Source organism: Mustela nivalis, assembly GCF_964662115.1.
Source record: "Mustela nivalis genome assembly, chromosome: 17".
Taxonomy (NCBI): domain Eukaryota; kingdom Metazoa; phylum Chordata; class Mammalia; order Carnivora; family Mustelidae; genus Mustela; species Mustela nivalis.
In genome coordinates, this window is record NC_139036.1 from 46,891,530 (window position 1) to 46,905,147 (window position 13,618).

General features: G+C 46.7%; 1 protein-coding gene, 1 long non-coding RNA gene and 1 pseudogene across 4 annotated transcripts in view; 2 read left to right on the forward strand and 1 right to left on the reverse strand.

Annotated features, from left to right (window-relative positions):
- MARCHF10 (membrane associated ring-CH-type finger 10) overlaps nt 1-13,618 on the reverse strand; it is an 84,333-nt gene that overhangs the window by 12,064 nt on the left and 58,651 nt on the right. For both annotated transcript variants that reach the window (XM_082706552.1, XM_082706553.1), the window contains 2 exons: nt 8,050-8,219; nt 5,164-5,273 (listed from right to left, as the gene is read on the reverse strand). In XM_082706552.1, coding sequence (XP_082562678.1) covers nt 5,164-5,273; nt 8,050-8,219 — 280 coding nt within the window. The remainder of the gene's footprint in view (nt 1-5,163; nt 5,274-8,049; nt 8,220-13,618) is intronic.
- LOC309851359 overlaps nt 1-13,618 on the forward strand; it is a 29,014-nt gene that overhangs the window by 8,466 nt on the left and 6,930 nt on the right. Inside the window, exon 2 of the long non-coding RNA XR_014304741.1 lies at nt 8,072-8,555. This is a non-coding gene — a long non-coding RNA (uncharacterized lncRNA). The remainder of the gene's footprint in view (nt 1-8,071; nt 8,556-13,618) is intronic.
- Nucleotides 12,683-13,587, forward strand: LOC309851427 (large ribosomal subunit protein uL24-like; annotated as a pseudogene). Its single transcript has 2 exons — nt 12,683-13,047; nt 13,240-13,587. The product of its transcript is annotated as a large ribosomal subunit protein uL24-like (transcript).

Sequence of the window (13,618 nt, forward strand, 5' to 3'; positions counted from 1 at the left end):
AGGGCTTTGTGTGCGCCTGTGTTCCTCATGCCTAGGAGCCTAGCCCAGCACCTGCGGTGTAGTATATGCTCAGTGAATGCAGGTACAGATGAAAGAATGACAAAAAATGTATAATTTGGGGCCAGACCGTGGCCAATTCAATTATGACTCTTAACGCTAGTTGACTGCCAACTTGAATATGCATCAGAATTACAGAAAGGGCATTTTAACAGCTTTCTTTCTTTCTTTTTTTTTTTTTTAAGATTTTATTTATTTGACAGAGAGAGAGATCACAAGTAGGCAGAGACACAGGGGGGGGTGGGGGAGAAGACTCCCCGCTGAGCAGAGAGCCCGATGCGGGGCTCGATCCCAGGACCCTGGGATCCTGACCTGAGCTGAAGGCAGAGGCTTTAACCCACTGAGCCGCCCAGGCGCCCCAGAAAGGGCATTTTAAAATATAGCTGCTGGCTACCACCTCTCCCTCTCCCTCAGATTCTGATGCAGTTGGTCTGTGGTGGGGCCAGAGAATGTGGGTTTCTAACATGTCCCCAAGGGATGCTGACGGTACTAGGCTGGGGACCTCACATGGCTGAGAACCAGTGCTCTGAACCAAGAATCAACAGTTAGTCTGTAGCTGATCAGCTGAATCTGGCCAGAGGATGTGCTTTGACTGGCAGGCAGGAAGGAAAGGACGGATGAACGCTTCTTCAGCTGGGGAGAATCCTTTCTGTTTTGCCTCCTTTCCGACCCCCCTGTTGTGATGATACTTGTGGGATTCTGACCATTTGTGACCTGCCTGGCGTCTAAGGCATTTAAGTGTAGAATCTGTGTTCTCGACTGTTCCTCCCCCTGCTTTCTCTTCCACTTCCCGGGTACGGAGCCAGCACCCAGGACTCCTCCTTCCTGGGCAGCACTCACAGGAGGAACGGATGCCTGTGGGGTTTAATTTTTAGGCATCTTGGAGGCAGGAGGCGGGTGGGTTTGAGAGGCCACAAGCCCCGATGGGCCGAGGATTGGGCCACCAGGTCTGGGGGCCCCGTTCTGCTTCTGCCTCATGGGACCACCCTGCACACAGCCTGTCCAAGCTCCTAATCCCGTCTCAGGAGGCCTATTTACAAGCTCTGACCCTGCAAGGCCTACAGAAACCAGTTAGCATCTGAGTGACACAGGATAATCAAACTTCGAGGCCCTGTGAGGGCCCACGGGCAGCTGTCACCCTTCCTCTGCTCAGGTGCACTGAACCAAACCAGGGCAACACTCTGGTCTGAGCCCCTCCACACCCTCAAAGCCACTGACCTGCTACCAATCGTTGAGTTGTGGTTTAGAGCAGTGGTTCTCAAGGGTACACAGATAGAGGCTTCACTCCTCTTTTCCTTCTTGGTCTCAAATGTCTCTTCCTCAGGGAAGCCTTCTCTAGACCTGAGAGTGGGTCAGACCTCTTTGTGGCCACACATCCCTTGTTCTGTTCCTCCCACGCTGGGGGGTACCCTCACTCTGCTCCTCCCGTCAGAAGGAAGTGACTATGTTGGTCTTGGGCACGGAGGTATCTCCAGGATAGTATCTGATCAACAGCAGGCACTTTTATGTATATTTTGCCACACTTAAAAAAAAAAAAAAAATTGATACCTGGCCCCATCCCAGATCAATTCAGTCAGAATCTCTGGGGCCTGGCCTGGGCATGAGTATTTTAATAGAAGAAGAAGAAAAAAAGACATGCAGCTCAATGTTAGTTTTAATTATAGTAGATCTTTGTGTGCTTGTGATTTTTATAATTGAAGAAAAGCAAAAAATCAGCCAACCAATCTAAATGAGAAAAATGTTTAAGAGAATAAGTTAGTGAGTTAGCAAGTGAGTTGAGGTTAAGTGAGACCCAGGACTGGCCTGGAGTCAGTTCCAGACTTCTTCTGGTTTTGTCCCTTTCTTTGAATATGTCTATTTTGGGCGCCAGCTATCCAGCTTCTCAACCAAAGAATCTGTTTGCCAGGAGCGTTGGCTAAGATGGCACAAGGGACCAAGGTTTGGGAGTCGGGAAGGGCTTGGCCTCAAGGAGCCCAGGTAGACACATCAAGTCCAGGGCCAGGCCAACGGGCCTACCCAGCAGGGGACAAGCCCAGGGTAGATAATCTGCTCCCTATCTTTGCGTTAGACAACAGTTCCTTCTGTGGAGGTCCGTGGAGAGTTTCTGAACTTGTCTAAGTCTTGCTTCCCAACTGTTTCAACTTGAACCCAGACTGTTAGCAAGTAGACTCTAGTAAATTCACAACAGGCCATCGGAGCAGGCTGACCCACTGTGAAAGGGTGAGCCCCACCTCACCCCACCCCCAGTTTTCCAGCAGCGCGGAAATAGTGCGCGTCGGTTCTTGGGACCGTTGTCCTTTCACCAGGCTGGGTCTGTCAATGTCGTTTCTACCTGTGATTACATAAAGGGCATTTTCAAAAGGCTTTGATGGCCTGTCAGGTTCTTACTGAAACTAATTTAAACTCTTTTCTGCTTCCATGTAGAGTAATTACCGTGCTGAATATTTCCCACTTCCTCCTCCAGATCCACTTTCCACCCTGCGCTGTGGTCTCGAGGCTGATCTCAATGGATCTCATTAACTCAGCCCCCTTGTTCTCTGGCTTCCCATTGGGTTTGGCCAATGGGAGGTCCTGGCGGGAGACCAGAGGGCGGGAAGAGAGAGCAGCTGGGGTAATAACTCTCCTTGTTCTCTCTCTGCTGGGCGGTGGCGTGGTAATGGCTGCTTTCCTCTCCTGAAGGTCAGAGGCTGTTGGTGACTCTCTCCTGTAACTACAGGTCTCCTGATCCTGGTGACTGCTCCCGGCCCTTGTCACTTCAGGCCTAGAATGGTCACAGCGCCAGTCCCAGGATGCTTCATCACACCTTGTTGGCTTCATTTCCCACCCACCTTCCTTCAGCTCTCCTCATTCACCCCTGCTGAGGGTCTCACCATGTCTCCTGCCTAGATTCTGGCTGACATGGTTCCTTTCACAGGTCTTGTTCAAATGTGTTCCTAGCCGCTTCTCTCAACTGCAGGGAGCAGTGACGCCAAGGTTATGGGTCCAACCCCTGCGTGGGTCGGTTGCCTTCCTTCAGTGGTGGACTCTAGCCCAGTCCTGGTGCACTTAGCTTCCTCCTTCAAGTCTGGAGAGTTTGGGCATCTCTGGGGCCATCATGTGGCGTTCCCATTCCCTGAGCACCCTTCTCTCCACAGGCACTGGATTAGAAAATGTACTCAGGTTTTTTCCCCCACATGCCACCTTGCGGGGGAGGAATGATCTCCTGCTTCCTGCGGACAAGAGAACGGAGGCCCAGAGAGTTTGTGTGGTTTCCCTGAGGTCACATAGCAGCTTTGGCAAAGGGAACAAGACCTGGGTTCACCCTGTGGTCAAAGCTGGTGTGCTCTGCGGTGGGGCAGCAGAGCCTCTGGCTACAGGAGTGCAAATATTTTAGAACAACTGGAAAAATCTACCGTTAGTGAGTCTACAGACACCACCGGTAAACCCAGCAGGGCAGGGTGGTAGCAGCTTCACAGAGGGTGGTGGGCCATGCCAAGATGCTTGGAACCAGCAGGAATCTTCACTAGTGAAGGCGTTCGCCTGGGCTGGACCGTGTTCGTGAGGCCTGCAGATGTTCTGGTAGTATTCCACGGACCCTGGCCTTGTCCGGACGTGTCTTTCTCGGGAAGTCCTACAGCCTCCGTTTCCTGAAATAATCTCTGAGAGGACCACGTGGAAGCTGCCTGCGCCCCGGCTGGCACCCTGACCTCAGGCGCCCACACGGCCTACTTCCTGTCACTGGTGTGACCCCAGAAGCACTTCTCTTTCTCCTTTCAGGGCGTGGGGATGGGGACCCAGAGGCTCAAGACCCTCGGGCCTCAAAATGGATGGACTCAAAATATAATTTATTTCTCAGGAATTTCTTTCTTCCTTTCTTTTCCCCTCCCTTGCTCCTTTTCACCTCCTGATGCCCCATCTCTTCAACGCTGGTGTGGCATTTTGTCCCTTGTATTATGCTTCTTGCTGGTGCTGTTCCGGTCTTTCATTCTTATCGAAAGTTTAATCTTCTGTCTAGCAGCCTTCAGATTTTTGAAAGGTTGTAAACAATTGCCCAGACTCACATGTGGCCTTTTGACTCAGCCACGCTTTAGGTCTGGACGCAGGCTAAGGATCTGAACGCCAAAATGACTCCTCTGAAGAGTGACATTTAATTGATTGAAGCCCAGTGTGGGGCTGAACTCACGACTCCAAGATCGAGACTTGAGCTGAGAGCAAGAGTTAGACGCCTAATGATGGAGCCCCCCCCCCAGGCGCCCCACATGCCACATCTCAAGTGGAAGTAACCACTGGTTCATTAGCCACTGGTGGCTTGTGGCTTCCATACTGGGCAGTGTAGTTCGAAATGTAGGATTGTTTCCCTGAAAACTGAACAATCAGCTATTATCCTGAGCGTGAATCACCTGCCCACCCACGGTAGACTAACTTTTTCACAGCATCAGAACTGCAATCCAGGGACGCCTGGGTGGCTCCCTTGGTTAAACATCTGCCTTCAGCTCGAGTTCTGGGATCAAACCCCATATAGGGCTCTCTGCACAGCATCGAGTTTGCTTGTCCCTCTCTCTCTCCCCCTGCTTGCTCTTTCTCTCTCTCTCAAATAAATAAGTCAAATTAAAAAAAAAAAAAAGAATTACAATCCAAATCACCCAGGAGAGTTAATTCACTGGGTATTAAAAAGCACACACTAGGAGCTTATGACCTGTTTATTAACCTTGAGTAAAGCAGTTTCTTATTACCCAAGAGTTACTTTGGGGACCATTTTCTTCAAGACCCTGATTTTTTTTTTCCTTGTTGCTATTAAACTTAAATCACTTCAGCAAATTTGGGTATGGAACTTGCCAGACTATTCCTGTTTCTGTGTCCAGTCAGCCTCTGTGGCTTTTTACTTTTGTCCCTGATCACAGTGGGACCTCGACCAGAGGTGGCGAAGACTTTTGAACTCCACCACCCCCACCACCGCCATGGTCTGACTTAGTACCACAACTTCTCGGAGAAGTGAGCGTAGGGGACATTCCCAAACTCATCCCATGCGAGGTTATCTACAGTCCTCTTATCAGGGAAAGCTGTTCTTCCTGCGTGTGTCTCTAACTGACTTTGCCGGGGAGGCGAAGTGGTGTGAGTGGCTCTTACCCGGGATTGCTGGTGCTTCCGGTAGAAGTCAGTCACGTTAAAATCATCCAGGTCGACCAGCAGGCCTTGCTTACACATCTCACAGGTCTTCACAGCGCCTAGATCTGCTCCTTAAATTAAAGAATTCTTTGTTACATAAAACTTTGGGTCTTTACATGTTGACACTCTGGGTCTCTTTGTGTGGACATTTTGGGAGTGAACTCGTGTGTATGAGTGACTTTTTAAAAATTTTTTTAAGTCAGCCCTCTTCTGTAGAAAAGGGCCTTGAATCTGAGATCTGGAAAATTTCCTTTATAATAATTTTCATTATTATGCAAGCTTCATATAAGCGAAATCCCCGTGACTTTTAAATAACAGGTCTTGCTTTCTGTTTAAATATAAACATACTGGTTCATAAAATTGGAATTGCTACATGGAGGCTGAGAGTTGGTGACACAGGTGTTTGCCAAAAAGAGGGAATAGTGGCCTGTGTTGTTGTGACGGACGTAACACATATCCAAGCAAATAAGGAGGACCCAACTGATGGCAGAAGCTATTCTCAGTCTGTGGTTTCAAAAATCTGCCTTTAGGGGCGCCTGGGTGGCTCAGTGGCTTAAGCCTCTGCCTTCGGCTCAGGTCATGATCTCAGGATCCTGGGATCCAGCCCCACATCGGGCTCCCTGCTCAGCGGGGAACCGGCCTCCCCTTCTCTCTCTGCCTGCCTCTCTGCCTACTTGTGATCTCTGTCTGTCAAATAAATAAAATCTTTAAAAAACAAATCTGCCTTTACACTCGCCCAGGTGAGAAAGTGAGGCCCACTCAAGAAAGTGAGGGAGCCAGGAGCCATGAGTGGGAACTAGCCCAGCAATATCTGTGGCCAGTACCTAAGACCAAGTTCAGCCTCATCTGGGAAAAGAAACTTGAGAAAACTTCCTTTGTTGCAGTGGGTTTTCTTTTTTTTTTTTTCTTTTCTTTCTTCTTCTTCTTCTTCTTCTTTTTTTTTTTTTAACATGCATCCTAGATCAGCACTTTTTCTCTATTTATCCTAGTCCCCAAAGCAAAACTGGAAGATGGAAGGACTGTGTGCTGTGTTGAAGCAAATAAGCGGTCTTTTCCCCTCGTCTGGAGGCTGCATTTTTGCTAATGATGTCCCGGTGTTTATATTTGCATTAGCAAAATAGAGGACGGATGAGTTTTCAGCATGTATTTGGTAAAGATAGGGCTTGTGCAGTTTTAGACCCCAGTTCTATCTTGCCTCACTGGGGACATAAAGAAATAGTAAATAATAGAGAACTTTAAAAGACAAGGATAAGCGGTAATCCCATGTCTGCATTTTGTTTGTTTTTTTTCTTCTTCTTCTTTCTTAAAGTGCCATTCTCTAATACTTTAGGCTTCTGAGTGTCCCTTGGGTCTTCCGAGCTGAATTCCACTCAGCACACTCCTACTGACATTGGCGTTGACAAGCATTTAGCAGGGTTTCTGTCACACGTTTCACGAGTAATTTTTTCCCGTGCTAAATGTTTAATTGGCCCAAATTTGTAGTAAGATAAAAGATCGCATGGCAGAGTCATTAGCAGCCAAGAGCCCCTTGTTTCCTCCCTGTCTGAAGGAATGAGTACCCAGCTCACTATGGGGAGAGGAGTTGAAGCAACTTGGGTGGTGGGTCTGGGTTTCTCCTGCCTGGGAAGGTGCTCAGGAGGGAAAAGGGATCAGGGAGGAGACAGTTAATCTGATTGTCCCACTGTTCATGCCTCTTTCTCTGGAGGGGGCATGGCCACAAGAGGATGAGACTCTTAGGGTATCCCCCCCCCCACCCCCAGCACTGCCAGGTGCCTGGAAGAATGATAATGAAGGAGGAGAACACAGAAGAGGAGAGAAAGAGGATCCTGGCTACGGGGTAAAAGGTTTTCAGGGAGTTGTGTCTGAAAGACACAGTGGTTATTTGTCATTTGGTTCTTGAGTTGCTGTTTCCTGTATTTCTGTTCAAGTTGTCCTTCTTCTCAAAACCAAATTTAATTTTATTTATTTTTTATTTTTTTAAATTTTTAAAAAGATTTTATTTATTTATTTGACAGAGAGAGATCACAAGTAGATAGAGAGGCAGGCAGAGAGAGAGAGAGAGAGAGGGAAGCAGGCTCCCTGCCGAGCAGAGAGCCCGATGCGGGACTCGATCCCAGGACTCTGAGATCATGACCTGAGCCGAAGGCAGCGGCTTAACCCACTGAGCCACCCAGGCGCCCTCAAAACCAAATTTTAAAGAAATCCCCTGTTCTCTGCCAAGAAAATGCCAGCTGACCTACCCATGTGGCTGTATTTAGGTTGTAACCTCCCCAGGGAGTTGAGAAGGGGCTTCACACCCAGTTACAAGATCTGCAAAAGCCAGAACTGACAAAGCCAGCATGCAGAAATCTCTTTATCTAATACGGTTCTAGAAAATCCGATCAGTGCTCTTTTCCTGCCCCTACTGCAAAATTGCAGCTTTGCTCAGTTTCTTAGGTGACACCCTCCTTCCCCCACAAATAAAAGGAAGCGGAACTGTTTTTGCCAGGTGTCCATTAGCGGGCATGGCTTGCTGGGTGTTTGCTGAGGTTCAACTGCTGACCTGTTTTCGTTTCCTTCCTCCTGGGAGGAGATCTTAGCATCTCTGCTTGGGCGGGGTAGGATTCAAGCACAGATTCCAGGATTCTTCTCTCAGACTCATTTCTGTCCCATCATTTAAAGGCAACATTTAGTCCCACTGCTATCCACTGGGGCTGTGAACGGGAGCCCTGTGCTGGGGGGGGTGGGGGTGGGACATGGGTCTCCCAGCAACTGCTCCCGGAGCTGCCATCAAGGCTCCAGTCCCACACTGTGGTGCCTCGTTAATTATATGGCGAGCGCTCATGCCGCTCTTCCTTCCCCACCTACCTGATGTTATTTTCACTTTCAGCCACTTTTTCAGGCAATCCTGATGAACAAACTGCAGGCTTCCCACACAGCCGCAAGGCTCCAGGAGGGGGTTGGTTGGGGAACCCCCGGCTATCTGACAGATGCGACACAGGTCTCCCTCCTCCTCCTCCGAGTCCTCCTCCAGGAGACTAAATGGAAAACAAGCCCTGGTGACCGGGGGGTCTGCGCAGTTTCTACAAACTACAACTACTACTACTACTTCCCAGGATGTTAAAGGGAGAGGCCCCGCCAGGGCTGCCCGGGCTCCCCCACGGCTCTCTCTGACCCTACTGAAGATTCTTCCAGGTGACTTATAATAGATTCACGGACCCTTGTAGTGGACTCCTTGGCAGTTACTGACACGTGTGAGCCGACTGCCAGAAATCTAGAGGCGGTGGACAAGGCTACAGAGGAAGACCATGGAAGAGGCTGGGAGCTCCTCTCCAAGTCGTGGCCACTGTGGAAGTTGGTGGTACACCGTGTTGGTGAGTGTGTGGGATCTGTGGGCAGGAGGCCTGGGTTTGAGGCTTGCCTCTGAAACTTGGGAGTTTGATGACACTGGACAAGTTATTTAAGTTTCTCAGGTCTCTGTTCCCTCATGCATAAGGCCATGTGATGATAATGCCGCCACTGACTAGCTGACAGGGTCATGGGCAGACGGGATGTTGCCCATGATGGTGGTGTGCTGTTCTGCAGACCACGAGTGCATCTAGTGTCTGGCGAAGCATTTGTAGACAGAGATCGCTCAATAGATGTTGGTTGGGATGATGATGAATCAGTGAACCTGGACATGAACTCACTAATAGCACAACACTTGGCCAAGAAATTATGCCGACATTCCAGAATGTAAGCTGCTGGAATCTGATGCAGATGGAATTGGGAAAATGGAAGCAAGTACGTTTTTGTCCAATAAATGATGAGTGAGACTAGCCAGTTGATGTTCACGTAGGGAGGCTCTAAGAAGCCTAAGACTTGTTCTTTAGCATCCTCATGGACTAGGGGCTGTCTGGTCAAGGAAAGGAAACTGGCTAGAGACTGAAATCAAAGAAGAGGAAGAAATGGGCATTGTTCTGGAGACAGACATATGTGCTCAGTTTCTTCAGAGACTTTCCTCCCCACAGGAAAGGGAAGTCGCTAAAAAGAAACAGAATTATAGTTTTCCATTATGGGCACAAACAAAAGAAGATCTATACCATATTTTTCAAAGACTCAATATCTCCAAGATGTCAGTTCTCCCCAAAATAATCTGTAGATTCAATGCAGTTTCAATGAAAATCCCAACAGGCTGACTTTGAAAGGTATATAGTCAAGGACTCTGAAGGAACAAAAAAATGGGGAGGGAGGCTTTGCACCACTGGTTACCAAAACTTATAAAAGTTACAGATATTAGGATGCTGTGGTATCGGATTGGGGGGGAAAAAAACCAGAATAGAGAGCTCTGAAACAGCCTCGGACATTCATAGTTCCGTTATATGACAGATGTGGCTCTTCAGTTTAGCCCGGAAAGATCCTGCAACAGCTGGACATTCATGAAGCATACCTCACACTGCATATTAAACCTCACTTCACATAGAAGTCCAAAATCCATTTCACACTAAGTGCTAAATGTGCAGCGTTAAACTGTAGATATTTTATTTTTTTAAAAGATTTTATTTATTTATTTGACAGAGAGAGATCACAAGTAGACGGAGAGGCAGGCAGAGAGAGAGAGAGAGAGAGAAGCAGGCTCCCTGCTGAGCAGAGAGCCCGATGCGGGACTCGATCCCAGGACCCTGAGATCATGACCTGAGCTGAAGGCAGCAGCTCAACCCACTGAGCCACACAGGCACCCCTATTTTTTAAAGTTTTATTTATTTATTTGATATACAGAGAGAGACAGTGAGAGAGGGAATGCAAGCAAGGGGATTGGGAGAGGGAGAAGCAGGCTTCCCGCTGAGTAGAGAGCCCAATGCAGGGCTTGACCCCAGGACCCTAAGATCATGACCTGAGCTGAAGGCAGACACTTAATGACTGAGCCACCCAAGTATCCCAAAATTGCAGAGATTTTAGAAGAAAATAGGAAGCATCTCATAATGACCGCAGGTTGCAAAAGATTTCTTCATCAAGACCAGAAGTTACAAATCGCAATCCATAAAGAAGATGGGTCCATTTGCTTCATGAAAATTAAGAATTCATTGTCATTAAAAGATAAGACAAGCTAAAAATTGGGAAAAGATATTTTCAACACAGGACTGTTAAAGGATTAGAACAGTGGCCAGAACATAAAAGGGGTTCCTAAAATAAAAGAGAAATAGTCTAAAGGCAAAATGGGCACAAAATATAAGTATTTTGCAGAAGAGGAACACAAATGGTCATTTGACATTTAAAAGAGCACATAAAATGCCTAACCTCATTAACAGTCAATGAGATTCAATGTAAATTAAAGCCACAATATCATTTTATTCCCATTAGTGAGGCAACATTTTGAAAAGTCAATCTATGTAAGGGCTGGCAAGGAAGCACAATGATAAGACATTACTAGTGAGACAGTAAGCAGCCATTTTTTTTTTTTAAAGATTTCATTTATTTTTTTGACAGATCACAAGTAGGCAGAGAGGCAGGTAGAGAGAGAGCCAGGGAAACAGGCTCCCTGCTGAGCGGAGAACCTGATGTGGGGCTTGATCCCAGGACTCTGGGATCATGACCTGAGCTGAAGGCAAAGGCTTCAACCCACTGAGCCACCCAGGTGCCCCACAGCCATTATTTATGATGGGGAAGGTGTGCTAACCTCTAGCTCAGCAGTTCCACCCCTAGATAAATATCCCAGAGAATTCTTCCCATGGGCACCAGGAGATATTTTACAAGAACATTTATGTGACCCTGTTTGCAGAACACAATAGAGAACCCCAATGCCCATCAACAGGAAAACAGCCAAATTGTGGTATATTCAGGTAACCGAATACCTTGTGTCGTGAACGCGAACAGAGTAAAGCCAAAAATATCAACAAGGATGCCTTCCGCTAACAGTGCTCCGGGAAATGCAAGTCACAGGGGAATAGATATTCCATTTCTATAGGGTTCAGAAGTAATGCATTTCTACAGAATTAAAAAATGTGCACAAAATATTGTTTAGGGTTGTGAGTTTGAATCCCTCATTGAATGTACAGATTACTTAAACAAATTAAAAATTTTTTAAAAATTGAAAGCAAAGGAATGATAAATGCAATGCAAGGATGGTTTCCTGGGGCGGGCAGATGGGGTTGGGAGGGTGTAGAAGAGGGAGGAAGATGAGCTGGGTGGGTGAGGGGCTCAGGAGTTCAAGTAAATTTCTGTTAGCTGGAAGGCAGGCACCAGGATATTTGGGTTTTGTTTTATTTCGAATTCCTTAATTATTTGTATGCATTAAAGTAACTAACCAAGGGGAAATTTTTAGAGAGTATAAGTGGCATTGAGAAATGAGCTTGAAATATTAAAAATGAGGCATATTATAAAATATGAGCCAAAGTATACTAAGAATTGCATTTATATGCAAAGATTAGAGACAGGAAGCAAAGTTTTTTTGTAGTACTTATCTCTGGATTAGAGGATTACAGGTGATTTTTCTTTGAAGTTTTTATTTTCCTATTTCCTAAAATGAACATTTTTGTGATAATAAGTAAAGCGTAAGGTTTATGATATACAGGAAAAAAAAGAAGGTGTCTGATCAAGTACAAGTCATAGCTGTTTAATGCATTGCCACACCGAGACATGGATGCCATTTTCAAAGAAATCATTTTGAGCCCAAAGACATCACTTTGGGCTGGTAGAAGCCTAGACTCCTCTGACAAGTGGGTCTGAAGGTGTATTTCTGGGGAGGTGTAGAAGGGTGTGTGTGAGGCTTTTTGGCCCTTAACCATGGGTCAGTGTGCTGGTGGCGTCCATAATACGGAAAAGCAAAGGTCCCGCCAACAGGAAAATTACTCATTTCTGTAGCTGGATAACAGACCTAGAGGAGTAGACGGGCTCCATCCTGTGACCTGTCTTATCCTCCTACACTCTCATTCACTGCCATGGAATTTTCCCACGTGCAAATGAGTATCAGTTGGATAATTAATGGCCCAAATGAGCTGTACTAACACACACAAAGAAGGCTTGCATTCAAAGAAGCCATTTCCAGATCAGTAAGCCAACATTAGGGTGTGGTGACACCTGTCATAAAGGAAACGGCGGAATCCTGACATGATATTTAATGATGGCTCTAAAAGGTATCAAATTTCGTAGCTGTGAAATATCCCCAAATCATCTTACAAGACAGTGAAGATCAAAGATAAGAGTAATCCATAATAAAGACCTTCTGTCTCTCCCATGCATGAGAAAGAACACAGGAAATGGAAGCAGGGTTACCCCAGTGCAACCCTGCAGAGAACCCAGGTAACCATGGTAACTGGCTGGAACCAGACTTTTGGTTGGAAAGATTCAAATTCTAGAGCTGTTGGTTGGATTTGTGCAAAGTCCCATGAGAGAGAGCTGGTGAATTTCAAGTGCAGAGTGGTTCACTCTCTGGGGAGATAGCAACCTTTTTTTTATAAAAAAATCCTGGTTCCTGAACTTACAGAACCGGAAATAACGTGTGGATCTCTTTTCTCCTGCGGCCATTGCTGAAGCGCTTGGGGCCACAATGAAGTTTGATCCCTTTGTGACTTCTGACTGGAGCAAGAACCGGAAATGGCATTTCGATGCACCTTCCCACATTCACAGGAAGATCATGTCTTCCCCTCTTTCCAAAGAGCTAAGACATGTTCGGTCCATGCCCATCCGAAAGGATGATGAAGTGCAGGTTGTGCAAGGACACTGCAAAGGTCAACAGATTGGCAAGGTCGCCCAGGTTTACAGGAAGAAGTACGTCATCTACATTGCACGAGTGCAGCGAGAGAGGGCGAACGGCACAACCGTCCATGGGGCATTCCCCCTCGCAAGGTGGTTATCCTTAGTCTAAAACTGGACAAAGCCGGCAAAAAGATCCTTGAACCAGGGGCGCCTGGGTGGCTCAGTGGGTTAAACCTCTGCCTTCGGCTCAGGTCATGACCCCGGGTCCCAGGATCGAGTCCTGCGTCAGGCTCTCTGCTCAGCAGGGTGCCTGCTTCTCCCTCTCTCTCTGCCTCTCTGCCTACTTGTGATCTCTGTCAAAAAAAAAAAAAAAAGAAAGAAAAGATCCTTGAACAGAAAGCCAAATCTAGCCAAGTAGGAAAGGAAAAGGGCAAATACAAGGAAGAAACAATTGAGAAGCTCCGAGAGTAAAGTAATCTTCTATGTGACTTGAAATAAAAACTGTTAAAATGAAAAAAAAAAAAAATCCTGGTTCCTAATGGCTGGTGAGAAATGCTAGCTCTACACAGCAGTTCAAAACCCCTTACGTCTAGCAAACTTGCCTTCCTTAAAGTTATAGTAACAGTATTCAAGGAAAAAACACTTCAGGAATACTGAAGAGATTGAGCTAGAAGACCAAACATTTCCTCATAGATACATGTATCTTAAGAGCAGCAAAATAGACAATTTCCTCGATATAAGCCACATTAAAATGCCAAAGAAT